The sequence below is a fragment of the Sus scrofa genome, chromosome 1, assembly GCF_054392235.1.
Source record: "Sus scrofa isolate SSC_HxYL_T2T_F1_AM1 chromosome 1, Sscrofa_HxYL_maternal_Yorkshire_Landrace_v2.0, whole genome shotgun sequence".
Taxonomy (NCBI): domain Eukaryota; kingdom Metazoa; phylum Chordata; class Mammalia; order Artiodactyla; family Suidae; genus Sus; species Sus scrofa.
In genome coordinates this window covers 264,898,155-264,924,072 of record NC_139383.1, presented here as the reverse complement: position 1 = coordinate 264,924,072, position 25,918 = coordinate 264,898,155, and the positions used below count along the sequence as shown (strand labels likewise).

The window sequence follows — 25,918 nt, the reverse complement described above, 5'->3', positions numbered from 1 at the left end:
AACCTACACCACAGCTCCTAATGCCAGATCCTTAACCTACGGACACAGCTCCTAACGCCAGATCCTTAACCTACGGAGTGAGGCCAGGGATCAAACCAGAATTCTCATGGATACTAGTCAGATTCCTTACCCCTGAGCCATGACGGGAACTCCCAAGACAAAAACATTTTAAAAAATCCTCCCAAAAACCAAGTGCAAAGGACTCCAAGACACTGAAATTCTGAGTCTTTATGAGCATCACTGAAACTTTCCTGCAGACTTAGTAACTTAGGAACTGGATCCTGAGACTCTTTCAGGTTAATATGCGTCTCCTACCACATACCCAGAGATATTACACATAACACGTCACATCACAATGAATGTTATGTGATAACGATGCAGATGTCATTCTCGAAAGAAGCCACTGCCAGAGAATAAAAGGAAAAGCAACGTGGTAGGGGTTCCCACAGGCCAAATTCATCTTCCTGTAACTAGAAACCTTTCAAAGTTTCAGCGGGGAGATAACAGTAACCCAGAAAAGAGATACCAAAAACATCTCTCCCCTCTTCCCAGAAACAGAGAATGAGCCTTTTGATGAAGCAGCAGCTGTATTTAATCACTAAAATTATCCTGGCCCTGATGGAAGAGAAACTATGTTAGAAAGGGGTAGGGCTTTTTCTCCCTCACTTATTTTAGAAGCAAGTAGAAGCAAACAGAATCCCCAAGGTCAGGCCCGAGTAAAGGCTCCAGAGAGCAGCAGTCCCCTCTCCTTCCCGCCCTCATGGCCAAGGTCGCTGTCCTCAGGATCCAAGCATCCTGCTCTGCAATGAGCCTGCCCTGGTGATGCCTTCCACCTACGCCTCCAGGGACTCTTCACTCTGTGTCCCAGAAGGTTGGTTCTCCTCGTCCTCTTCATCAGTGGCCTGAAGAATCCTCAGCAGTTTGAGCTCAGGGTGCCAGCCTATTCTAGAAGCACTGTTTGGGGTTCTCTTGGAGGCTTCCAGCAAAACCTCCACCTGAGTCCTGACGTCCTTGCTAGTACATTCTATTTTGAGTAATTCAGCACCTAAAAACAAAGACAAAAAACAAAACAAAACAAAAAACACCATCATAAATTGCACCTGTAGCCTTCTGCCAACTAACCGTGAAAAACAGAGGACAGAAAAGGCAGAGCTGGGGTATTTTCAGGACCCTTCTGAGGGCTGAGGACTGTGCCCTCCAGGGAGGTGAACCATCCTGGTCAACCCATTCTCAGTCACTAGGTACCTTACTTAGTAACTTACTTTTCTTACTGGGGAAGGAATCCAGGCATTTCTGAGAGGAGGCCATCTGTGGTCTCTTTGTGGCATCCTGAAATCCATAAGTGTAAGGAACCTTGATTCAGGATTTTAGGAAACAAAGGGCTTGTCTAAAAGATGCTTTCCTTGGAGAAATTAATGTCTAAGACAAAATTAATGTCTAGGACAAAATGCCACCTCCTAAGCTTGAAGAGAGAAGCCTGTGTCACATATTTTTTGCCCTCCAGGCTGACCACATGAAGCCAGAACCCAGGTCTTCCCCGTCCCCACTGTCAACTGAGGGCAGATTTGCCTGCAAAGGTGGCTGCCAGAAACCGCTCCCATTCCTCTGTCACACGCTGTTCTTCCCATCAAGAGGCAAAGCCAGTTTCCTCTCCTCTTGATTCCAGGCTGGACTTCTGTTTTTTTGTTTTTTGGGTTTTTTTTTTTTTTTTTGTGACAAATAAAATGTGGCAGAAGTGATACTGTTCCAGCTCCAGGCCCGTCCCTTAAGTGCTTTCATGAGATTATTATGCTGTCAAGAGGCCCAAACTAGTCACATGGAGAGGCCTCATGGAAGAGAATTAAGACAGTTTGGCCAAGAGCCCCAGCCCAGCCTCCAGCTGAATGCAGCTGCATGAGTGACCTTAAGCAAGACCCGAAAAACTGTCCAGTCAACCCACAGCATCGTGAGAAATGGCGAACCACTGTGGTTCGGCTTTGGGGCATGACAGACTGTCACTACAGGCCAGACAACCGAAACCAGGCCCTAGCCAAATGGCCCTCGTTCACCCTCACCTGTTTCACGGCAGGGCCTTCTGTCTCAGTCTGCTGCTGCTGCTTTTTGTCACCTTCCTGATGTGGTAGCGTTCTGTGACCTAGTGACCACGAGATCAGTTCAGTTCTCTTCTGATGGGTATTTCACATCCCATTGCTGGGCTTCTAGTTGACCCCTAGTCTACATGTGACTCCCCATTCAGGACAAGACAGGACCTGAGAGGCAGGTAAAAGGGAGTTAGGCCTTCTGAGTTCTACTGGCAAATCTGTTCACTTGGGACTATGACCACATCTATTACAGAATTAGCAATTACAGTAAGGTAAGGGTTAAAAGAATCAGGATTCCTCCGAGAAACCTCAGGGGCAGGTGCCTGGACATCACAGTAGCAAACGAAACCCCAATTCTATTCTTATCAGTTTATGAATACTCCTCTTACTTTCTCGTGCCTTCCCTAATGTTGGTTTCTGAAAATGAATGTCCTTCTTGCCAAAAAATTCTAGATCGATGATTCTTTTGTATCAGATGTTTCCCCAACTAGTCCCTAAATGCACTCATTCTTTGCTTTCTCCATCTCCCTTTCTTTAAATGAACATCTTCCAGGAGTTCCCGTCATGACTCCGTGGTTAACGAATCCAACTAGGAACCAAGAGTTCAATCCCTGGCCTTGCTCAGTAGGTTAAGGATCCAGCACTGCCATGAGTGTAGGTCACAGACGCAGCTCAGATCTGGCGTGGCTGTGGCTCTGATGTAGGCCGGTGGCTACAGCTCCGACTAGACCCCTAGCCTGGGAAATTCCATATGGTGCGGCTGTAAAAAGACAAAAAAAAAAGAAAAAAAAAGGATCACACATGGCAGCAGGCTATTCGACCTGATTTCTCTCTCCCTTAGACACCCGACCCCACAGCCAAAGGAGACTGCCCAGTGCTCCCTGCAGCCACACTCCTCCAAGACGCCTTTCCCCAGCCTCTCCCTCCCTCCATGAACTCTCATCCACGTTCACACATATTCAAGATCCAGTAGAAAAATCATCTCTTCTAAGAGGCCTTTCTCAACTCAGTGAGGACATGGAACTGCTCTAAGAACATACTTCAAAGGGGCAGCCCGGTCGCCCAAGCAAAGCCACTCCTACTGGCGGATCAGGAAGAGGAACGAAAGGCACCAGCATGAAACTCAGGGGAATGGGGAGCACCCTGGGCACGGGGTAACCCTGGACAAGCACTTCCGCCCTGGGCCACAGCTTCTTTTCTGTCTACCTCCCATGTGAAGGTCAAGATCCTTCTTAGGTCTTCTGGTTAGAAGACAGAGTTGGTATCAGAGAGCTCAGTGGGATGGGAAATAAACCCAGAGCAGCAAACTTCTCAGGAAACAGCTCACCCGGGCCCTCCCAGGGCCCCAGGGTTGGAGAGTGAATTCTGATGCTTAAACAGTTATTTTCACATTATAGTCAGCAATGTCCAGTCTATTTAGGGTAGAAGAATCTTTCAAGGTTTAAGGGAATTCCTTCTCCTCCCCCCGATTCTGCACTCGAGCTGAGAAACGTCAGAGGGAATGGGGTAGGTCTATCCTTCAGCTCAGACACGATAAGGACCTCAAAAAGGGGAGTCTCTTGTCTCCAGGGTGAATGTGAGAGGAAAGAATGGCCCATCAGAATCATCCCTGGATGGGGCTAGAGAGTGTGTGGCTGCTGAGACTTGAACCCGTGGCTGGGAAGCCAAGGGCCCTGACTCTGCTTCCTCAGAACGCTCTGGTGAGGGGCTCTGGCTCTTCCCCACCTCACTGGCCAGTGGGCCCTCAGGGCTCTTATCTTGGGCAACCTGGCCTTGCTCTTCAGCCTCAAACGCTGCCTTTTCTAAGTAGGACCTGAGGGAAAAACAACTCTGACGCATGCTCGTGGTCACCTCTCAGATCCCTGAGTGAAGCGGCAGCCGGCCCCGCTTGCTTGCTTAGTAAATATCTCATGGAAGAATGATTCACACACACGCAGAGCAGCCAAAGCAAAGCAGTCCAAGGAGTCCAAGGCCTGACAAAGGCTGGTCCTCAAATGACAAACATGTGGAGCTTTTCCTGTCCTCGGCTCTGTCCTGGGATTCTGTCACTCCCGAGCCCATACAGTCTCCTTACCACAGTGTGGATCATAAACCACGGCACCTGAATGTTTAGGTGAAGTTTTATGGCTCCCTGCTGCACTCCTGGATTTCTTTGTGGCCTCCTGAAACCCACATAAGGAGGAACTGAATTAGGACTTGGGGAAGTGAAGAAGTTTCCAAAAAGATTTTAAAAGAAGGAAGTGAGCACCTGTAACCACACAGGAACTTGCATCTGCAACCAGAGAGACGACAGGGAGACCCCCTCTCTCGCATATCCCTTCCCCTTCCAGGCTGTGCCCAACTGCTCCCATCCCAGCAGGTTCCGGGGGTCCCCTCCCTGCCACTCTACCTGCTTCCTACTAGGTGTCTTCACCCTCTTCTGTTGCGGTCGCTGCTGCTTCCTGCCACCTGGTGACCAGAAAGCCAGCTCAATCCCCTTCTCCCTGGCAGCTCCCACCCTTCGCTGGGCCGCTTGCTGTGCCCTGCGACCCAATGGTGACACTCTCTCTCTCTGGTCAGGACCGAGTTGGGAGGGGGTACTTTTTGAAATTGCAGTTTCCTGCGTTCTACACATGACCCCGTATGACTGCGGCCACAAACCTAACCGAACTGGGACCCACATCAAGTATAAGAAACATGGGCTGAAGGGGAATGGTACTAGGAAACCTGGCAGCAGCAGAAAATCTACCTTCTGTTGTCAGGTTGTTATATAACTTCCTCAAATGTTCGGGGTATCTCAGTGCTGGTCTCTAGAGAAAAAAAGAAAAGAAAAATGAAGAAGAAAAGCTCTACTGCAGGTCTTTCCCTTTCCCAAAATGTATTTCCCAATGCATTTACCCATCTAGTCAGCAAGCACTTTTTGAGAAGCCAGTGTACACACATTGCCAGGGGCTCTGGAGAGGGGAGGGGTACAGGGACTGAAGCGCAGAGGAAAGGGAGAAGGCTGCTCTCCTTAGCCCTCTCGCCATACATTGGCTTTCACCGACACACAGCCCAGCCTCCTGTGGGGCCTGGCCCCAGAGTGTCTCTTCCAGATAGAAGAGAAAGGAGAAATAGAAAGTTAAGGGAGTTCCCACTGTGGCTCAGCAGTAATGAACCTGACTAGTATCCATGAGGACACAGGTTCCGTCGCTGGCCCTGCCTAGCCGGTTAAGGATCCAGCCTTGCCGTGAGCTGTGGTGTAGGCCGGCAGCTGTGCTCTGATTTGACCCCTAGCCTGGGAACTTCCATATGCCGAGGGTGCTAAGAATAGAAAGAAGGAAGGAAGGAAGGAAAGTTAATCCTCCAGCCCTGAGGAGAAAGGAGTCTGGATTTGCATGTAGACATCCTTCTCTGAGGTTCTCTAGCCCTTACTTGCAGGGTGAGGCGGTGTACAGACAAATACATCTTAGCAGAAATGGCACTGTCAGGTCGGCTCTTTTCCAGGGGAGGTTTCTTCTTCATCACAGTCAACTGTGTCTTCATCTCCGGAAAAGGTATGGTTTTCCCTTTATCCAGCAGGAGGCTGAAGGGAACAGAGACAGCGGACCGTCAGCAACGCTCTTCTTGAAGAATGGGGCTGGAGTTCCCGTCGTGGCGCAGTGGTTAACGAATCCGACTAGGAACCATGAGGTTGCAGGTTCGGTCCCTGCCCTTGCTCAGTGGGTTAACGATCCGGCGTTGACGTGAGCTGTGGTGTAGGTCGCAGACACGGCTCGGATCCCGCGTTGCTGTGGCTCTGGCGTAGGCTGGTGGCTACAGCTCCGATTCAACCCCTGGCCTGGGAACCTCCATATGCCGTGGGAGCAGCCCAAGAAATAGCAACAACAACAACAAAAGACAAAAAAAAAAAAAAAAAAAAAAAAAGAATGGGGCTGAGGAGAAAGATGAAAAGGGCTCCCAATTTTGAGAACTGTCCATTCTGGAACTTAAAAGGCCTGTACTAACAGGTGCTCATTCCATGACCGCTCTCAGATGCAACGATGATGACCACAGCTGAATACAGGAAGTGTTTACTGTACGGCAGGTTTATCGTATGGCGGGCTCCTGTGCTTTACTCCACTGAATCCTTACCACACCCCCAAGGGCAGGCATTATTATCATCATTTTGCAAATGAGGAAAATGAAGATTAAAGAGGCTAAATAAAGTACCAAAATTCAAGAGGTAGTAAATATCAATACAAAATTCAAAGGTTGTCTTGTTCCAAACCACCGATTCATTCTGCCTCCCACTTAACCATAACTCATTTATAAAAAGAGTGTGTTGTGGCTCAGCAGTTAATGAACCTGATTAGCATCCATGAGGATGCAGGTTCGGTCCCTCGCCTCGCTCAGGGGGTTAAGAATCTGGCGTTGCAATGAGCTGCAGTGTGTCGCAGACCTGGCTCAGATCTCGTGTTGCTGTGGCTGCGCCATAAGCCAGCAGTTACAGCTCAGATTTGACCCCTAGCCTAGGAACTTCCAGATGCTGTAGGTACGGCCCTAAAAAGCAAAACAAAAAAAGAGTGTGTCTACCTCCCAGCAGAAGTTTACATAAGAAAATATATGTGGTGCGCTTATTTAGCACAGGGCCTGAGAGATGGTAAGTGCTTAATAAATGGTGGTGATACTTGTCATCACTGCATAGCGCTGAGGCTAAGAACTCAGTGACCAGAATTACCACTGTGGTTCATCGAGTTAAAGATCCGGTGTTGTCTCTGTGGCAGCGTGGGTTCAGTCCCAGCCTAGCACAGTGGGTTAAAAGGATCCAGCATTGCCACAGCTGTGGCATGGGTCATAGCTGCAGCTCAGATTCAATCCCTGGCCTGGGAACTTCCATAGGCTACGGATGCAGCCATAAAAAAAGAGAGAACTCAGTAACCAAGTTAGCGTTTCCTCTCCTCTCTCCTCACAAAGAACACACTGCTTAGGCCCCTCGCAGCTTCTAAAGAAAAGAAGACACTCTGGTTCTCCCACAGGCTTCCGTGACACTTACTCCTGCAGCAGATCCTGAGGTAACATGTCACAGTGGTTCCAGAAAGGTACGGATTCTAAACTGAGTTGCTCCAACAAGTGTACTGGGGACGAAGGAAGCACCGTCACCCCTGTTCCCGTGTGGACCCGAGATGACCTGTCCTTCTGGAAGAGAAACAATGGCAAGAGCTTCCTGAAGCACTCTCTTCAATGCCACCTCCTCCTGTCCACATTCCAGCCTCCCAAGACAACCCTGGCAAGGGAATCTCCTTGCTTCCAGACCGACCCCAGCATCCTCGCCTCCTCTGCATGGCGAGAACCCTCGCCTTCTCCCCAGTCTGCCTCCTCAACCTTTCACTGAATTCAGATCATACGGGGACTAGCGTTGTTTAGTTTTTCCCCAAAAGGTTATTTACTTGCTGAACAAATATTTACTGGCCAACTATGTGACAGGCACAGGGCTGGGGCTGGGGATTCAGCAATGAACAAAATGGACCAAGACACCACTCCCTTGGACATGGACCTTCCAGCCCTGGGACTTATTCAAGGCTACGTTTAGTCACTGAATGGCAGGATTAGAATTAGAGGCGCAGGTCCATCATAACTTCTAGTGTGTGGATAGTCTATTCCCATCACACTGAAAATTAGTTTTTATCAACCACATATTCCCTCTGAATACCCAAGAGTTCCTCCTAACACCTCCTCAAAGTGCTCATTCACTTTCCTTCAGGAAGGAGAGGAGGGGGTGGGGGAGTCTCTGAATAGGAAATGGTTTGGTAATTATTCCTTAAAAGAGGTTTGCTTTTGCAGATGTTGTTCATTTAAAGAGAGCATGAGGGAAGGGGGAAGATAACTGAAAGGAAAACAAAAATAAACTCTTCAGAGTAATATCAGGAAGATTTGGCCAAAACACCAAACTTACGCCTGCAGATTTCTTTCTTTCCATCTTTCCATTCTGGCTGCAAACTATATGTTTCTTCTCAGCCGGACTGGAAATAAGAACCACCACAACTTATTCCCAGGAATCTTAAACAGACACATTAGGATATTTATGAATGATAACCATGAGGATTTCTGTCCTTCATTCAGTACTCAAAGATAGCTGATTGGGGGAGTTTTGTTGTGACTCAGGAGAAACAAACCTGACTAATATCCATGAGGATGCGGTCTGACCCCTGGCCTCACTCAGTGGGTTAAGGATCTGGTGTTGCCGTGAGCGGTGGTGTAGGTTTAGGTTGCAGACGCGGCTCAGATGACTCATTGCTGTGGCTGTGGTGTAGGCCGGCAGCAGTAGCTCCAATGTGACTCCTAGCCTGGGAACTTCCAAACGCTGCACCTGCAGCCCTAAAAAAAGGAGAGAGCTGGGTGGGAGCCCAGGAAAACCTGCTGCCCAGAGACTGCTAAAAACAAGACGCCCCCAGCCTCCATCTCACCCTCATTTCTAAATTAGGTTTCTCACCATTCTCCACCATTCTCTCATACTATCCAGTTATTCTTCCATAGAATTAATCCATAGTAATTACGTACTTAGGTGTGGTGATGTTATAATGTCTGAATCCCACCACCCCCTAAGACACTAAGAGGACAGGGACAAAGTATTTAGTTCTCCACTGAATTCTCACTGCTTAGCTCAGAGGTGTTCAAATAATTTTTAGTCCGTCATCTTCCTCCTCCTTCTTGCCTGGAACACAGACATAATGGCTGGAGCTCTAGCAGTCAACTTGGACCTTAAAAGCCCCAACAAAGTACTGAGACGATGGAAGCTGTGGGCTAGGGATGATGACCCCCAAAGCTAGAAGGAGCTCTGTTTCTAATTTCTTCATGGAGCTGACAAACTAGCTCTGGCCCATCTGCCTCTGGGTTTCTTTCACGTGAAAGGAAATAAACCCTTAGAGGATATTTATTTATACCACATATATTCACACACAAAATGCATATATAAAGAAGCATTCAGGGAGTTCCCATCATGGCTCAGCAGAAACAAATCTGACTGGTGTCCATGAGGATGCAGGTTTGATCCCTGACCTCACTCAGTGGGTCAAGAATCCAGTGTTGGAGTTCCCGTCGTGGCACAGTGGTTAATGAATCCGACTAGGAACCATGAGGTTGCGGGTTCAGTCCCTGCCCTTGCTCAGTGGGTTAACGATCCGGCGTTGCCGTAAGCTGTGGTGTAGGTCGCAGATGTGGCTCGGATCCAGCGTTGCTGTGGCTCTGGCGTAGGCTGGTGGCTGCAGCTCTGATTAGATCCCTAGCCTGGGAACCTCCATATGCCGCGGGAGCGGCCCAAGAAATAGCAAAAAGACAAAAAAAAAAAAGAATCCAGTGTTGCTGTGAGCTGTGGTGTAGGCTGCAGACATGGCTCAGCCCCCATGTTGCTGTGGCTGTGGAGTAGGCCAGCAGCTACAGCTCCGATTCAACCCCTAGCCTGGGAACTTCCATATGCTGCAGTGCGGCCCTAAAAAGAAAAAAAAAAAAAAAAGAAGAAGAAGAAGCATCATTCACAGGATTTTTTTAAAGAAAATTAAAGAAAGTCTCATTGTCTCTAAACAGTCACTTAACAATAACCTGAAAGCCTCAGCAGTCACGAAAGAAAAACCAATTTCTTCCAAGGACTGTCAAAATTAGCAAGAATTTGGGCATTTACCAAATGAATGATGTTTGTCACACTTGCTTTATACACAAGTTCTCTATGCTATTCATTTTGTACTAATGTGTTAGTCCTTAGGGTTGAGACCAAAGATTCAAGTATTTCACCGAAAACTGTTTTAATAGTTGCCGATGGCTATTAAGAAAAACTGATAGTGGAGTTCCCTGGTGGCTCAGTGGGTTAAGGATCCAGCACTGTCACTTCTGTGCCATAGGTCACTACTGTGGCTCAGGAACCCTCTCACATGCCACAGGTGCAGCCAAACAAAAAATTTTTTTAAATAAATGAAATAAGCAATAAAAACTGATAGAAAGCAGGTGTTTCTTAATCAAAGCTCACAAATAAAGGAGTTCCCGTCGTGGCCCAGCAGTAGCAAATCTGATTAGAATCCATGAGGACATGGGTTTGATCCCTGGCCTCACTCAATGGGTTAAAGATCTGGCGTTACCGTGAGCTGAGGTGAGGTCAAAGACGCAGCTCAGATCTGGTGTTGCTGTGGCTGTGGCGTAGACCAGCGGGTACCACTTCCATTCCACCCCTAGTGTGGGAACTTCCATATGCCTCGGGTGCAGCCCCAAAAAGCTAAAAAAAAAACCAAAACCCTCACAGATACATTGGGTCCTATCTTGTACACTCTGTACTGCCAGGTAGAACTTGACATAGAGAAGTCCCAAAGCATGAACCTCAAAGTGTGCCAACCAGGATCCCAGTGTGGCAAGAGACCAGGGTCTTCCACTCTGCTTGACCTTCTGCTTCTTGCAGTGAGGTAGCCAGAAAGGAGATCACAGAGGGAAGGCCTGCACTGGACAGCAGGCATCTGTAGAACACAAGAGTTGAAGACTCCCAAGTTCTAGACATGAGACTCACCTCACCTGTTTCTCTGGTTCTTCTGGGATCCAGATTACATCCATATTCCTAAACCCTTGAAGGCAGGGAAGTCGAGTCTCATTCAAATTCAGCACTGACAGCTAAGAGGAAGATATAAAGCCTATGTATGACTTGAATGCACCCACTCCTGCTGGTATTCAGCACCAGGCTAAGGACAGAATTATTACGCTAACCAAAAAAGTATGGTGGCTCAGAAGATGGTAAAAAGGCATATCCTATCCCCAAAATATCTTCTTACTACTCCCCCAAGAAATCAGGTCTCGGCAAACGTACTCTTCAAAAGCAAGCACTGGGGAGTTCCCATTGTGGCTCAGCAGGTTAAGAATCCAAGTAGTATCCATAAGGATGCAGGTTCGACTTCCAGCCTTGCTCAGTGGGTTAAGGGTCTGGGGTTGCTGCAAGCTGAGGCATAAGTTTCCAATGCAGCTTGGATCTGGCGTTGCTGTGGCTGCAGCATAGGCCAGCAGCTACAACTCCAATTTGACCTCTAGCCTGGGAAACCGCATATGCCCTAGGTGTGGCCCTAAAAAGAAAAAAGAAAAAAAAGAGTAAGCACAGGCAAGTGAGTAGTTTCCCCTGCCTCCCTGTGACAGTAGCAACTCCCAGCACCATTTCATAGGAGGATAGCTTGGGGCTTACCTAAGGAAACATACTCGGAGTTCCCATCGTGGTGCAGTGGTTAACGAATCCGACTAGGAACCATGAGGTTGCGGGTTCGGTCCCTGGCCTTGCTCAGTGGGTTGGGGATCCAGTTGCCATGAGCTGTGGTGTAGGTCGCAGACACAGCTTGGATCCCACGTTGCTGTGGCTCTGGCGTAGGCTGGCGGCTACAGTTCCAATTAGACCCCTAGCCTGGGAACCTCCATATGCCATGGGAGCAGCCCAAGAAATGGCAAAAAGACAAAAAAAAAAAAAAAAAAAAAAAAGGAAACATACTCACTCTGCCCACTCCACTCCAAAGACTTAGATGCCCTGCAGATAAAACAGCACAATCTGGGAGTAGGGAGAGAAGCGACAGAGGCACAAGCAACTTTTCTACTTTTACCCTGTCTACAATTAGAAGCATCTACATAAAAGTTAAAGTCATACTTTTTTTCACATTTAGCTACTTAGGACACAAGAGTACTGGTGCTCAAGGAAATCTTATAAATAATCCAGTCTATATCCCTGGCAGGATTCAGGCAAGGGGAAAAAATATTAAAAATAAGGTTGTTCCCATGAAAAGGAACAGACTGTGTTGGGGTAAAGAGGAGACTTTATTTGCACCACAAACCCTTTCATGCATTATGTCTTTTTTTTTTTTTTAAGGGCCCCACCTGTGGCATATGGAGGTTCCCAGGCTAGGGATCGAATTGGAGCTGCAGCTGCTGGCCTACACCACAGCTGTAGCAACACCAGATCTGAGCCTTGTCTGAAACCTACACCACAGTTCATGGCAACACCGAATCCTTAACCACTGAGCAAGGCCAGGGATCAAATCCTCGTCCTCATGGATACTAGTTGGGATAGTTTTATGGCCGTGGGTGTGGCCCTAAAAAGCTAAAAAAGAAAAAGAAGACAAACAGAGTTGCCATATGATCCAGCAATCCTACTCCGAGGCATAGATCTGGAGAAAACCATAATTCAAAATGACACATGCACTCCAATGTTCACAGCAGCACTATTAACCATAGCCAAGACATGGAAGCAACCTAAATGTCTCTCAGACATGAAAGGATAAAGATGGTAGAGGAGTTCCCTTGTGGTACAGCAGGTTAGGATCTGGTATTGTCACTGCAGTGGCTCAGGTCGGTGATGCGGCACAGGTTCAACCCCTGGCCTGGGAAATTTCATATACCACAGGCGTAGCCAAAAAAAAAAAAATAAGAAGATGTGATATATACACACAATGGAATACTACTTAGTCATAAAAAGAATGAAATAATGCCATTTACAGCAACATGGATGGACCTAGAGATTCTCATACTGAGTGAAGTAAGTCAGAAAGAGAAAGACAAATACCATATGGTATCACTTATATGTGGACTCTAAAATATGACATAAATGAAAAGCCAATCACCCAATGGAAAAATGGGCAAAAGACCTGAATAGACCTGAATAGGAAGATATACAGATGGCCAAGAAACACATGAAAAAATGCTCGACATCCCTGATTATAAGAGAAATGCAAACCAAAACTACCATGAGATACCACCTCACACCAGTCAGAATGGCCACAATTAATAAGTCCACAAATAACAAGTGCTGGAAGGGGTGTGGAGAAAAGGGAACCCTCCTGCACTGCTGGTGGGAATGTAAGCTGATACAGCCACTATGGAGAACAGTTTGGAGATATCTTAGAAATCTATACATAGAACTACCATATGACCCCACAATCCCACTCTTGGGCATATATCTGGACAAGGGTTCCTTGAAAAAGACACATGCATCCGCATGTTCATTGCAGCACTATTCACAATAGCCAAGACATGGTAACAACCCAAATGTCCATCAACAGATGATTGGATTAGGAAAATGTGGTGTATACATACACAATGGAATAGTACTCGGCCATAAAAAAGAACGACATAATGCCATTTACAGCAACATGGATGGAGCCAGAGACTCTCATACTGAGTGAAATAAGTCAGAAAGACAAAGACAAATACCATATGATATCACTTATAACTGGAATCTAATATACAGCATGAATGAAAATTTCCACAGAAAAGAAAATCATGGACTTGGAGAATAGACTTGTGGCTGCCCAGAGGGAGAGGGAGGGAGTGGGAGGGATTTGGAGCGTGGGGTTATCAGATGCAAACTATTGTTCTTGGAATGGATGTACAATGAGATCCTGCTGTGTAGCATTGAGAACTATGCCTAGATACTTATACTGCAACAGAACAAAGGGAGGAAAAAAAATGTATACATGTAAGTGTAACTTGGTCCCCACGCTGTACAGCGGAAAAAAATAAAATTAAATTTAAAAAAATGAAAATAAAATACGACATAAATGAAACAAATGAAATATTTATGGAACAGAAAGAGATTCATAGACATAGAAAACAAACATCATTGCAAAGTGGACAAATTAGGAGTTTGGAATTAGTAGATACAAACTACTACATATAAAATAAATAACAAGGTCCTACTATAGAGCACAAAGAATTATATTCAATATCCTGTAATAAACCATAATGGAAAAAATATGAATATATATATATACACACATACATGAATCACTTTGCGGTACACCAGAAACTAACACAACATTGTAAATCAACTATTCTTCAGTTTTAAAAAAACCAGACAAGTAGAAGGGTTTTTCTTCTTAAACTCTAGTATAGCTCTTCCCCTAACTGGCTGTGCATTCACAAATCACTTCCTATCTGGGCCTCAGTTTGTGAATTGGAGCCTACGGGGATTTTAAAATGACACAGAATAAAAAAGAATCGAATAGAAACTTTCAGAGTGTATCACTCATAGTTAAGGTAAAGGTTGTTCTATGACATTTTAAGCTAGGACCTCTTACCACAGGTCCTAGCTTAAAGTGTTTGAAAGTCATGAGAGTAGACAATATGAAGGCTCTTTTTTTTTTTTTGGTCTTTTTGCCATTTCTTGGGCCGCTCCTGCGGCATATGGAGGTTCCCAGGCTAGGGGTCCAATCGGAGCTGTAGTCAAAGCCACAGCAACGTGGGATCCAAGCCGCGTCTGCAACCTACACCACAGTTCACGGCAACGCAGGATCCTGAACCCACTGAGCAAGGCCAGGGATCGAACCCGCAACCTCATGGTTCCTAGTCTGATTTGTTAACCACTGCGCCACGATGGGAACTCCATGAAGGTTCATTTTAAATGTGACATTACGACGACATTCTAATTTCCCTGTATTATGAGACGACAGTATTTACCTAGTAGCTGAACATGCTCTGTGCAAGCCGGAGATAGGAAATTCTTTCCTGTGCCAAATGGCCACAAATCAATCCTACTGGGTCTGGGATTTCCAGAAACAATACAGCAGGTAAAGGCATGAGCACAGAGCCTAGCAAATAGTAGGGCCCATGGTGATATCAGATGGTTATCAGCATCATGATCATCATTATTCAGATCATGTTCATCCTATATGTTAAATAAAGGCAAATATTTCATTCCCACTAGTAAAGAGTAAATGCTGAGGAAGTACCTTTGTTAATCTGTGACTTACTTTGGGAGGTCTATCGGTACGGTTTATGAAGTCTTTGTCAGATAAATCCTTCAAAGGCCTGGGAAATGGAAGTTTCCAAACACGAAACAGAGTCACAAAAGATGTAGTGGGATGATAGTGCTATGTGAAAAGGCTCCTACTTAGCTACAGAAAATCTTGGGCTTAAGACTCACCCAGCGAATGTAGGGTATCACCACCTCCTAGTTGGGTTTGATTGTTTCTCCTGGAATGGCTTCCAAACAGATACTGCACCCTACAAACCCCTCACAACTATTTGCTTCATCAAACTGCATTTACAGGAGTTCCCGTTGTGGCACAGTGGTTAACGAATCCGACTAGGAACCATGAGGTTGCGGGTTCCGTCCCTGCCCTTGCTCAGTGGGTTAACTATCCGGCGTTGCTGCCGTGAGCTGTGGTGTAGGTTGCAGATGTGGCTCGGATCCCGAGTTGCTGTGGCTCTGGCATAGGCCGGTGGCTACAGCTCTGATTAGACCCCTAGCCTGGGAACCTCCATATGCCGTGGGAGCGGCCCAAGAAATAGCAAAAAGACAAAAAAAAAAAAAAAAAAAACTGCATTTACGGCCTAGGCCTCTCTCCATTATAGATAGTTACAAAACCATCAATAAAAAGTTTACCTTTGGAGTTCCCGTCGTGGCTCAGTGGTTAACAAATCCGACTAGGAACCAGGAGGTTGCGGGTTCAATCCCTGGCCTTGCTCAGTGGGTTAAGGGTCCAGCATTGCCATGAGCCGTGGCGTAGGCTGGTGGCTACAGCTCTGATTAGACCCCTAGCCTGGGAAACTCCGTATGCCGCAGAAGTGGCCCAAGAAATGGCGAAAAGACAAAAAAAAAGAAAAAACAAAAAGTTTGCCTTTGATGCAGATGTTCAAAAACATGTTAAATAAACAAAACGTGGCAGAGACCTATAATGGAGTATTTTCCAGCCTTAAAAAGGGATGAAATTCTGATACATGCCATAACATGAGTGAACACTGAAAACATTACGTGAGGAGAAAAAAGCTAGACACAAAAGGACCAACATTGTATGATTCCACTTATATGATATACCTAAAATAGGCAAATGAGGCAAATTCAGACAAAAACAATAGAACAGAGATTACCAGGGACCAGAGGGAGAAGGGAATGGGGAGTTATTGTTTAATGGGCACAGGATTTCTGTTTCAGATGATGAAAAAGTTCTAGAAATGGATAGTGGCGATGGTTGCACAATGCTGTGAATGTACTTAATGCTACTGAACTATATACTTAAAAATGGTTAAAATGATAAATTTTCTGTTATATATACTTACCACAATAAAAGTGTCAATCTCTTACATTTTCATATGACTTGCTATTTTATTTTTTTAAAAAAATAGGTTAAATGTATAAACGAATGAATATTGCAAAGAGGTGTAAGACAAAGACCCAACTCCTTGGCCTGATTTATGAAGTCATCTGTGATACAGGCCCCTGCTTTTCACTCCAGCCCCCCAGCCTCACCTCTGACCATTCCTGTTCTATGTTCTAGACACAATATCTAAAGAATCTCCTCTTGCCTCTAGGCCTTTGCATGTGCTGTTTCTGTAGTCTAGAACTCTCTTCCTGTCTTCCCACCCGCAAGCCCTACGTGACTAGAATGTTCAATTTCAGGTCTAGACACAGATGCCACCTGTACAGAAGACAGTGCCCTGGCCTAGGAGCCCTTCCTGTGTGCTTCCACAGACCAAGGGAGCACTCCTCTCGCCACACACATCACCCTAAATGGTTATTTGTTTTCCTGAAAGCCCCTTGAAGGTAAAGACTGTATCTTTTTTACCACTGTATTCCCAGCATGCAGCAAAGTGGCCCCAACTAAAATATACTTGCAAATTCAGTGAACGACTAAACGAAATGTCACATTCTGCCTTGACAGGCCCTGACTGCAAGAAGCCACTATTTTTTCAGGATTCAAATCCCAGAAAACCAGAAAGTGGTCCTACCATTTCCTATTCCACCTTTAGCCTAACAAATCATCAAGGGCTACTTAAATCAAACAGGAGACAAGAAACCACTGTAATGGTCCCCACTAGCACTTTGATTCCAGGCAACAGGGTCTTTGAATTTTAAGTCTAAGTTTTCCATAGACACCTGTCCCTTAGCTTCCAAATCAGTAAGCAGTAACTGGATGCGTAGACTCTAGAGGCAATTCGGGAAACCATCGCTTCTACCTTTGAGAGCTTACAAATGATTTCACACCTAAAAATTAAAGGTAAGAAATGCAGCATAGGAATTCCCACTGTGGCTCAGAGGGTTACGAACCCAGCTAGCATCCATGAGGATGCAGGTTCAATCGCTGGCCTTGCTCAGTGGGTTAAGGATCCAGCATTGCCGTGAACTGTGGTGTAGGCCGGCACCTGTAGCTCCAATAGACACCTAGCCTAGGAACTTCCATATGCTGCAGGTGTGGCCCTAAAAAAAAAACATACAAACAAACAAGCAAAAAAAGAAATGCAGGAGTTCCCGTCTTGGTACAGAGGAAACGAATCCAACTGGGAAGCATGAGGTTGCTGGTTGGATCCCTGGTCTCGCTCAGTGGATTAAGGATCTGGCATCGCCATGAGCTGTGGTGTAGGTTGCAGACACAGCTCAAATCCTGCATTGCTGTTGCTGTGGCTGTGCTGTAGGCCAGCAGCTGTAGCTCCAATTTGACCCCCAGCCTGGGAACCTCCATGTGCCTCGGGTACAGCCCTGAAAAACAAAACAACAACAACAAAAAGAAATGCAGCATATATGGACAGTTTTCTAAAGATCTACAGAAGCTGGTGAGACACTCTCTGTTATGGGCTGAATTGGGTTCCCCAAAATTCTTATGTTGAAGTCCTAACTCCCTCTTAACTCTGAATTTGTATTTGGAGATAGGGTCTTCAAGGAGACAATGAGGGTAAAATGAGGTCACATAGGTGGGCTCTAGTCCAATATGACTTGTGTGCTTGCAAGAAGAAGACATTCAGACACGGATACACACAAAGGGACGACAGTGTTAAGACACAGGGAGAAGAGGGCCACTAAGAAGGCAAGGAGAGAGGGCTCAGAAGAAAACACCTCTGCCAACACCTTAATTGGACTTCTAGCTTCTAGAACTGGGAGAAAATTAATTTGTTGTTAAGGCACACAGTCTATAACAACTCTAGTACTTTGTTATGGTGACCCTAGAAAACTGAAACACCTCCCCCATTTTCACCAACTCCTACACTGCAAATAAGGCTTCTTTGTTTCCCACTGCCTATTCATCACTCCTTTAACTGAACTGATGTCACGCTTAATCTAGCTTTCCCAAAGTCTACTATATGGGCAAAGGATGTCAATCAGGAATTTTGAGGTAGTAAGCCCTTTAAAGAAGATTCCATGATAGTTTACCTGCCTTGAAATTTCAAGTCAAACTTTGAACCTTGGGACAATAAAGGACGCGCCTTGGTGAACGCAAATTTTGACAAATGACGGTGAGCAAGCCTCTTGGCCTCGAAGCAGGAATCGGTGAGGTTTACAACAGTGAGCATTGGGAGTCTTTCTGAAAGACCAGAGTAGAAGAAAACACACAACATATCAAAAGGGAGCCAAAAAGAAATAATCCGAGGATCTTGTAAAGAAGGAGACAGGGCTGGCTAATTCACCTTCAACATTCAGAGGTGGTTTGCAGGAGGAGCTTAGAATTCGAGGGTGGCCCCTCTCAATCCGGCGGATAGCTGCCCAGCATTGCGGATGCTGACAAACAGCCAGGTGACACGTAGTTTCATCCCACTGGCTTTCATCTGGCAAGTTCATAGCCACAAATGGTTTAGGACAAAAGCCAATCTTGCAGCTTTCCAGCCCCCTGGAGAAACAACCACCAGATAATTAGGGAGTATTATATATCAGTCATGCAGACCAAATATTTAGACTCAAAACATAAAATATTTCCTCTGAACCATATAGATAAATGGTAGCCAAAGGATAGTTAGGAAGTGGATAATAAGCAAGTATGAAAAAAATCTCAGCATGGATTAGCAGAGTGACAAGAGTTTGGGTGCAGACTGACTTCAGAAGGTCTCCTAATTGGCCATTGAATTAGCAGCTGAGTGACCTGAGATTTAACCAATCTGAGCTTCGATTTCCTCATCTGCAAAATGAGGATAAGCCCATTTCACAGGGTCATCACAAAAATTAGTTAATGTATATCAAAAGGTCTGGCATCCTTTCCTTTTTCCCATCATTAATCATTAAGAAGAAGATGCCACCCTCTCCAAAAAGCTTTATCAAATTACAACTAAGGTACATGAGACTTGATCATCCACGGTTTTTGATACACACAGGGGCTCCTGAAACGGATCATCTGCAGATAACGAGAGACGGCTGAGTCACAGAAGTGTATTAGATGGCTCAAACCTTCGGAAGATACACTTTATTTTTCAGTATGCTCCAGTTTTCATACAGGTAGCTAAAACACCCAGCAGAAAGGAATGGGTCTGCTTCAACAGCAAATCAATCAACCCACAGGTGAATCAGAGGCCACTGGCTTTTCATTGACTAGTTGTATGGTCTTGGGCAAGTGACAAGTGACTTCACCTTCCTTAGCCTGTTTTCTCATATAAAGTAGGGGAGGGGATATCCCTAAGTAGGACTGTGGAAACATTAAATGAGATAATGTACTTTTACGTATGATATACAGCAGGTGGTCAATAAATGTTACCATCTTTCTCTCTTTAGAAATGTTTAGACAATCTGGAGTTCCCATCATGGCACAGTGGAAACGAATCCGACTAGGAACCATGAGGCTGCAGGTTCGATCTCTGGGTTAAGGATCTGCATTGCCGTGAGCTGTGGTGTAGGGCAGCAGCTACAGCTCTGACTGGACCCCTAGCCTGGGAATCTCCATATGCCTCTGGTGTCATCCTAAAAAAAAAAGAAAGGAGTTCCCGTCGTGGCGCAGTGGTTAACGAATCCGACTAGGAACCATGAGGTTGCGGGTTCGGTCCCTGCCCTTGCTCAGTGGGTTAACGATCCGGCGTTGCCGTGAGCTGTGGTGTAGGTTGCAGACTCGGCTCGGATCCTGCGTTGCTGTGGCTCTGGCGTAGGCCGGTGGCTACAGCTCCGATTCAACCCCTAGCCTGGGAACCTCCATATGCCGCGGGAGCGGCCCAAGAAATAGCAACAACAACAACAACAAAAAGACAAAAGACAAAAAAAAAAAAAAAAGAAATGTTTAGACAATCACTACCACCTATCTGCAATAAACTTTTAAGTGTCTATTTCCTCTTTCTTTTACTCAACACATTTATTGACCACCAAATATGGGAAGGGACCTGTTATGGGCATAGAGAACAATAATGACCAAAAAAAGTCCCAGTTCTAAAGAGTTTATAATATAAGCCAAAGATAGCAAACTACTGGCCTGGGATTGCACCTGGCATATAACTTGTTTTGTATGGCCTGCACTTTGAGCCATTATTTAAAGATGGAAATAGCCCATAATGTTCAGATTTCTGGGTTCTCTCAAAGGGGGGTCCAATTCCAACTAGACAGCCACTGGCTGGAGCTGTGTACCTCCTGACATCTTTAAACCATGTGTATTCTAGTCAAGTGGAGCCCTCCCCCACCAAACCCCATATTCTCTAAGAGAAGAGTTTCAGTTGCCATTTATCACTGCATTTGCTGTTGTTTTTCTCATAATAGGGAAATAGTTCTCTGTACTCATGTTTCTATCAAAAACAGGAAAACTAAGCATGACCTGAGGCAGCAGGTTTCAAGGAAAACAACTGTTCAGTGGGAGTGAGGAGAGTTTCTACTACGTAATATGAAAATGATACAACTTAAAAAGCCAATGCAGTATTTCTCTTGTGGCGCAGAGTGTTAAGGGTACCTCCCACCTGAGTCACTGCTGTGGTGCAGGTTCCATCCCTGGCCTGAGAACTTCCATATGCAGTGGTCGCCCCACCGCTCCCTCGGGGGGGGGGGGGGGGGGGGAACCATTGTAAAACCATGCTGATGCTTTTGACTAGGAAAGATGAACGATGATCAAGTCAATGAACTAAAACATAAATACAAGTTTAACAGGGTTTGTTTTTGAATGCGAATGTTATTCTTAAAACCGGCTGCTTATGGACCTTTTGTTACCTGACCAGCTCGAAGTGAACCCCAAGGTCTAATCATGCCCATCTTTTTGTTGCCAGCCCTACACTGTACTGACAAAGTAGTCTGCATTAAAAATTTTAGGTTAACACTTATCCTTAATACCATTATTACAAAGTTGAGAGCGGTGAAAAGATTTAAGAGGGGATATCAGGGCCTGGAGAGTTCAATAAAGATTCCCTGCTTCCAGAAGAGGGAAGTGGGAGAATCCGGCCAAGGAGGGCCGCGCTTCCGCGGAGCCAAAGCAGAGGCCAAGCGGCTAGGAAGCCGAAGCCTACAAGGAAGACGCTGCTCCTCAACCCGCGGTGAAGACAGCAGCGGGGCCAAGCGCCAGGTCCCGCCTCTCTTCCGAAGGGACCCGCCCCGCCGGCTCAGTCCACGCCTTCGTCTCCCAAGCCAGCCTCCGACAGCACCGTTGCCAGGCAGCGGCGCAGAGCACTATGGGAAAGGGACGGAAGCCCCAGAAGGCCATACTTAATTTGCTAAGCAAGTTCCAGACGAGGTGGTGGCGTGAAGCAGGGAAGCGAGCTTGGGAAGGGGCGCCAGGTGCCGTTGTGGCCTGATAGAAACCCCTAGGGCTAAAACTAGCGGCGTGGAAAGTTCAGATGAACAGACGACTGCAGTCGGAGGCGGGGCTGGGGGAGGAGGGAGGATATGGCGCGCGGGGCACTGTGGGACACGGTGTGGGCAAAACGGGGCGGAACGGAAGCCTCGTTGGGTCAGACGGTGGCGACGCGGGAAGTCCGGACGCTGTAGCGGCCTGAAGAGGAGGCCGGCTCCGGCCGTGGCAATGGCGGAGAGGCCCGAGGACCTAAACCTGCCCAATGCCGTCATCACCAGGATCATCAAGGAGGCGGTGAGCATCTCCGGCTGGCGGATGGGCCAGGGGCGGACGAGCAGGCAAGGGTAAAGAGGTCCTGGGGCAGTAGCTTTGCTCACCCCCTCTCTTGTCACAGCTCCCGGAAGGTGTCAACATCTCCAAGGAGGCCCGGAGCGCCATCTCCCGCGCCGCCAGCGTCTTCGTGTTGTACGCCACATCCTGGTGAGGCGGGCAGAGCTAACCAGAGCTTAGCTGGGGGCTGAGGCTTAAGGGAGACGCAGACACCCCCCCCACCCCTGGTTCGGAGTTCGCGGCCTAGAACCCGCAAACCCCAATAATTATGATCTTCCCCAGTGGAGGGAGGTTCAGAGTCTTCATCCAGGTATTGCAAGCTGTGGAACAAAATAAAACAGAGTAACTTTGCCTTACCCTTTTGTACAGGGAAGGGAGGGACTTACTGTGTCACCAAAATCCATGTATCTTAGACTTGGGCATTTCCATTCCACCTCTGGGTCGTCCTTTTCCCACTCACTGCATACGGGCCAAGAAGGATTCTGACAGCCCTTAATCTTCTTGTTCAGCGCCAACAACTTCGCGATGAAAGGGAAACGCAAGACGCTGAATGCCAGCGATGTTCTCTCAGCCATGGAGGAGATGGAGTTTCAGCGGTTCGTTACTCCCTTAAAAGAAGCTCTGGAAGGTAACGACCTCTTCGTTTACTCAACCAAGTAGATGTTCATCCTGTATGACCTGCTCACTTGGCCCTAAGTCTTCATTAGCTTGAGTCCCTTTAGGTCCAGTAAGCAAGTATTGGGTGAGATTCAAATGGCACTACCTCATATCAGTTTTGTGATGCTGGGCAGGTTATTTTTCCTTCTGTGCCTCAGTGTTTCCAGTTATGCAGTGGTATTAGTGGCTGCAGTCTGTTTGGTTCAGCCTTGTCTCCCAACTCCCTCCTTCATCCTTACAGCTTATAGAAGGGAGCAGAAAGGTAAGAAGGAAGCTTCAGAGCAAAAGAAGAAGGACAAAGACAAAAAAACAGATTCAGAAGAGCAAGACAAGAGCAGGGATGAGGACAACGACGAAGATGAGGAAAGGCTGGAGGAAGAAGAACAGAATGAAGAGGAGGACGTGGACAACTGAAGAGGATGGGGAGACTGGCGCCTTGGAAGGTACAGCTCTGAAACGTTTGTGTGCAGCTTTTTCCTGCTGGACAGAGTAGTCTTGGGCAGAAGAGCCTGAGAAGATGGAAGTAAAAACTGATTAAAATTATCATCAAAACCAGCGTGTCCCAGATTCAGAGCATCTGAGTAGCAGAATCTTGTTTTGCTTCATGAGCCTGAAGGTTATGACTTTTTGGCAGGAGGGATTATGAACAGCCAATTGGTCACTGGGAGCATTTTTGTTTACTTACGTACATAGTTAGGCAGTTGTTGATCCCCAGGTCCCACCCATTCACCCACGGCTCAAAAAAGTAACAAAGCTTCCATGCCACCTACTGCGTTCCAAATCACAGAAGCAGTCAAGACTCAGGAAAACCTGGGGCTTTGCTTATAGACAGCCTATTTGTACAGTATTTGGCAATACTAGCTTCTTACAAGTGATCAGAATGACTTAGCTTTAGGAAACCACTAAAGGGTGTAGAACAGTGAAATCTGTTCTTTTGTCTCTTCACTTGACAGTAACATTAACTGAATTTTGGTTTTTACAGACCCACTTGGCTTAGAGCCCTTCTCTATTGCCAGTAGGCATGTAACCCGCTTGGGTGGCTACCTTCTGGGCACCAAATGCATTTACATCAGCAGTGTAGAGTAGAATTAGTCAAGCAAGATTGCCAATGTGTCTTACAACAGATGGTGTAGTCTTGAATGCACCTCACTGCCTGCCATTGTACAGCTTTAGGGTATGTGGTCACCTCCTGGAAGGTATAAAACTCCAGGCTTTCTCTTGTAGTCCCGCTCCCGGATTTGTGGTATGGCTTTTCATTCTTCTAATTCCTGATGAATTCCAAACTTTCTTTCTTCTAGGTACAACGTTCTTGCTCTGTGCTTCTCTCCTGTCTCTGTTCTGCCTCTCCTCTGCTCCCCATTCCCACTTTCTGTCCCTCCTTTTTTCACTTCTGCCAGGAACTTTGATGACCTGCTTAATATCTCAAACTATGGGTTCCTCTGATTCCCTAGTTCTAATCTCATGTCTTTTAAAAATGATTTTGTAGACCTCTCTGAACGTTAAGGGAAATCCGATGGTGCTCAGGAATCCAATTCCTCCCCCAAGCCATCCCTTCTAAAGTATCTCTGTTAACCTTATTTTCTTTCCATTTGGCGCTTCAAGCACTTTTTGTCTCTAAGTTGAGTGCTTGGAGGTTGACAGGTAGTGAAATATAGTTTGATGCTGTTCATTTGTTAAACGAATCCAGTGAAAAGTTTGTCAAGAAATGAGTGAAGGATATTGAGAAAATTATAATGCCTTGTATAAATAAAAAACATTCTTGTAAAAAGTGACGTCTCCTATTTCATCCTACTTGTTTATAAGTGTGCTTTTGGGGAGGACCCACTGATCATGCGCTGCAGTTTTTAGAGTGTAGACGAGGACAGACCCTTATAAATATGAGGTCCTGGAGTTCCCGTTGTGGTTCAGTGGTTAACCATGAGGTTGCAGGTTCAATCCCTGGTGTCGATCAGTGGGTTAAGGATCCAGCATTGCCGTGAGTTATGGTGTAGGTTGAAGACACGGCTCGGATCCCTTGTTACTGTGGCTCTGGCACAGGCCAGCAGCTACAGCTCTGATTTAGACCCCTAGCCTGGGAACCCCCATGTGCCATGCATGCAGCCCTAGAAAAGACAGAAAAGACCAAAAAAAAAAAGAGGTCCTGCATCATTGGATGACTGACCAGCAGATGCTGCTTGTTAACAGGCAAGGGTGCTGCTCTTCAGTCGCAGTGAGAGCTTTCTTTGGCCTTGCTAAGAATTCATACATACCCGATATTCAACAACTCCAAACACGGAGTCCCTTCTCTGTGTCTGACTCTGTACTAAGTGCTTTCAAATATTAACACTTAAACCCTATGAAAGAACATTGAGTTTATCTCCATGATTTCAACTAGAACTAGATAATGTAGTCATTGTCTCTAACCTACATAGCTCTTTCAAATCATGTTTCACAGATCGACAACCCCAACTGTCAGATCCAGTGGCTTTTTCCTCCACAGCAGAAATATCTTTTTGTTTGTTTCCTCTCATATTTGTATGAAAGATAAAGTTACTCATTATATTTGTTTTGCATTTCTCCGTTGAAATTTATATTGATGATTCTTTTTTTTATTTTTATATTGATACTTCTTTTCTTTTTGGCCATGCCTGTGGCATACGGAAGTTGCTAGGCTAGGTGAAAGTTCCCAGGCCAGGGATCAAACCTGCACCACAGAAGCAACCCAAGCTAATGCAGTGATAATGCCAGCCGGATCCTTAATCCAATGCACCACAACAGAATTCCTAAATTGATGGTATTTATTTTTTTCTTTCTTTTCTTTTTTTTTTTTTTTTTTTTTTTTTTTTGGTTTTTCTAGGGCCACACCCAAAGCATATGGAGGTTCCCAGGCTAGGGGTCAAATCAGCCGTAGCTGCTGGCCTACACCACAGCCACAGCAACGCCAGATCCTTAACCCACATCCTCATGGATACTGACTGGATTCACTTCAGCTGAGCCAGGATGGGAACTCCCTGGTGATATTTCTATAGCAGTTACAATGTCACAGTATAATGCCTCTGAGAAAGTAGCATACACTGAGTCCTACATAGCTGGTTATTTTAGTGACATGATTATTCTTTTCAGTGGACTTCAGTTTTTTCATCTCTAAATGGGCAGTATTAATACCTACCTTGAAAGGAGAGGGGGTTTTGTTTGTTTGCTTGTTTGCTTTTTAGGGCCTCACCTGCTGCATATGGAGGTTCCCAGGCCAGGGGTCTAATTGGAGCTACAGCTGCCAGCTTACATCACAGCCACAGCAATACCAGATCTGAGCCACATCTGCAACCTACACCACAGCTCACAGCAACGCCAGATCCTAAATCCACTGAGTAAGGCCAGGGATCAAACCCATGTCCTCAAGGATACTAGTCGGGTCCATTAACCACTGAGCCACGAAGGGGACTCCTGAAAGGATAATTTTAAAGGTAACAAAAT

The 25,918-nt window shown here is 46.1% G+C and overlaps 2 protein-coding genes across 11 annotated transcripts; one reads left to right on the top strand and one right to left on the bottom strand.

Annotated features, from left to right (window-relative positions):
- Positions 1 to 568: 568 nt before the first annotated feature.
- C1H9orf43 (chromosome 1 C9orf43 homolog) lies at positions 569 to 22,942 on the bottom strand. 10 transcript variants are annotated; one of them, XR_014825485.1, is made up of 14 exons: positions 21,022 to 21,307; positions 18,423 to 18,622; positions 18,169 to 18,319; positions 14,774 to 14,831; positions 10,567 to 10,667; positions 7,975 to 8,041; positions 7,075 to 7,217; positions 5,475 to 5,625; positions 4,810 to 4,870; positions 4,471 to 4,529; positions 4,183 to 4,243; positions 2,055 to 2,249; positions 1,263 to 1,329; positions 569 to 1,045 (listed from the first exon to the last, which is right to left on the bottom strand). XR_014825485.1 is itself a non-coding variant. In XM_084992572.1 (14 exons), exons 2-14 carry the CDS (start codon positions 18,571 to 18,573, stop codon positions 834 to 836), a joined length of 1,389 nt encoding a protein of 462 aa, XP_084848698.1. In that variant the 5' UTR covers positions 18,574 to 18,622; positions 21,856 to 22,942; the 3' UTR covers positions 569 to 833. The 10 variants fall into 10 exon arrangements, 7 of the variants coding, with proteins under 7 accessions (XP_084848698.1, XP_084848663.1, XP_084848671.1 ...); XM_084992572.1 differs by lacking the exon at positions 21,022 to 21,307 and adding an exon at positions 21,856 to 22,942 and having other exon boundaries at positions 2,055 to 2,134; positions 4,156 to 4,243; XM_084992537.1 differs by having other exon boundaries at positions 2,055 to 2,134.
- Positions 21,630 to 24,233, top strand: POLE3 (DNA polymerase epsilon 3, accessory subunit). Its single transcript, XM_003122084.5, has 4 exons — positions 21,630 to 21,772; positions 21,873 to 21,958; positions 22,318 to 22,436; positions 22,707 to 24,233. Exons 1-4 carry the CDS (start codon positions 21,707 to 21,709, stop codon positions 22,877 to 22,879), a joined length of 444 nt encoding a protein of 147 aa, XP_003122132.1. The 5' UTR covers positions 21,630 to 21,706; the 3' UTR covers positions 22,880 to 24,233.
- The last annotated feature ends 1,685 nt before the right edge of the window (positions 24,234 to 25,918 follow it).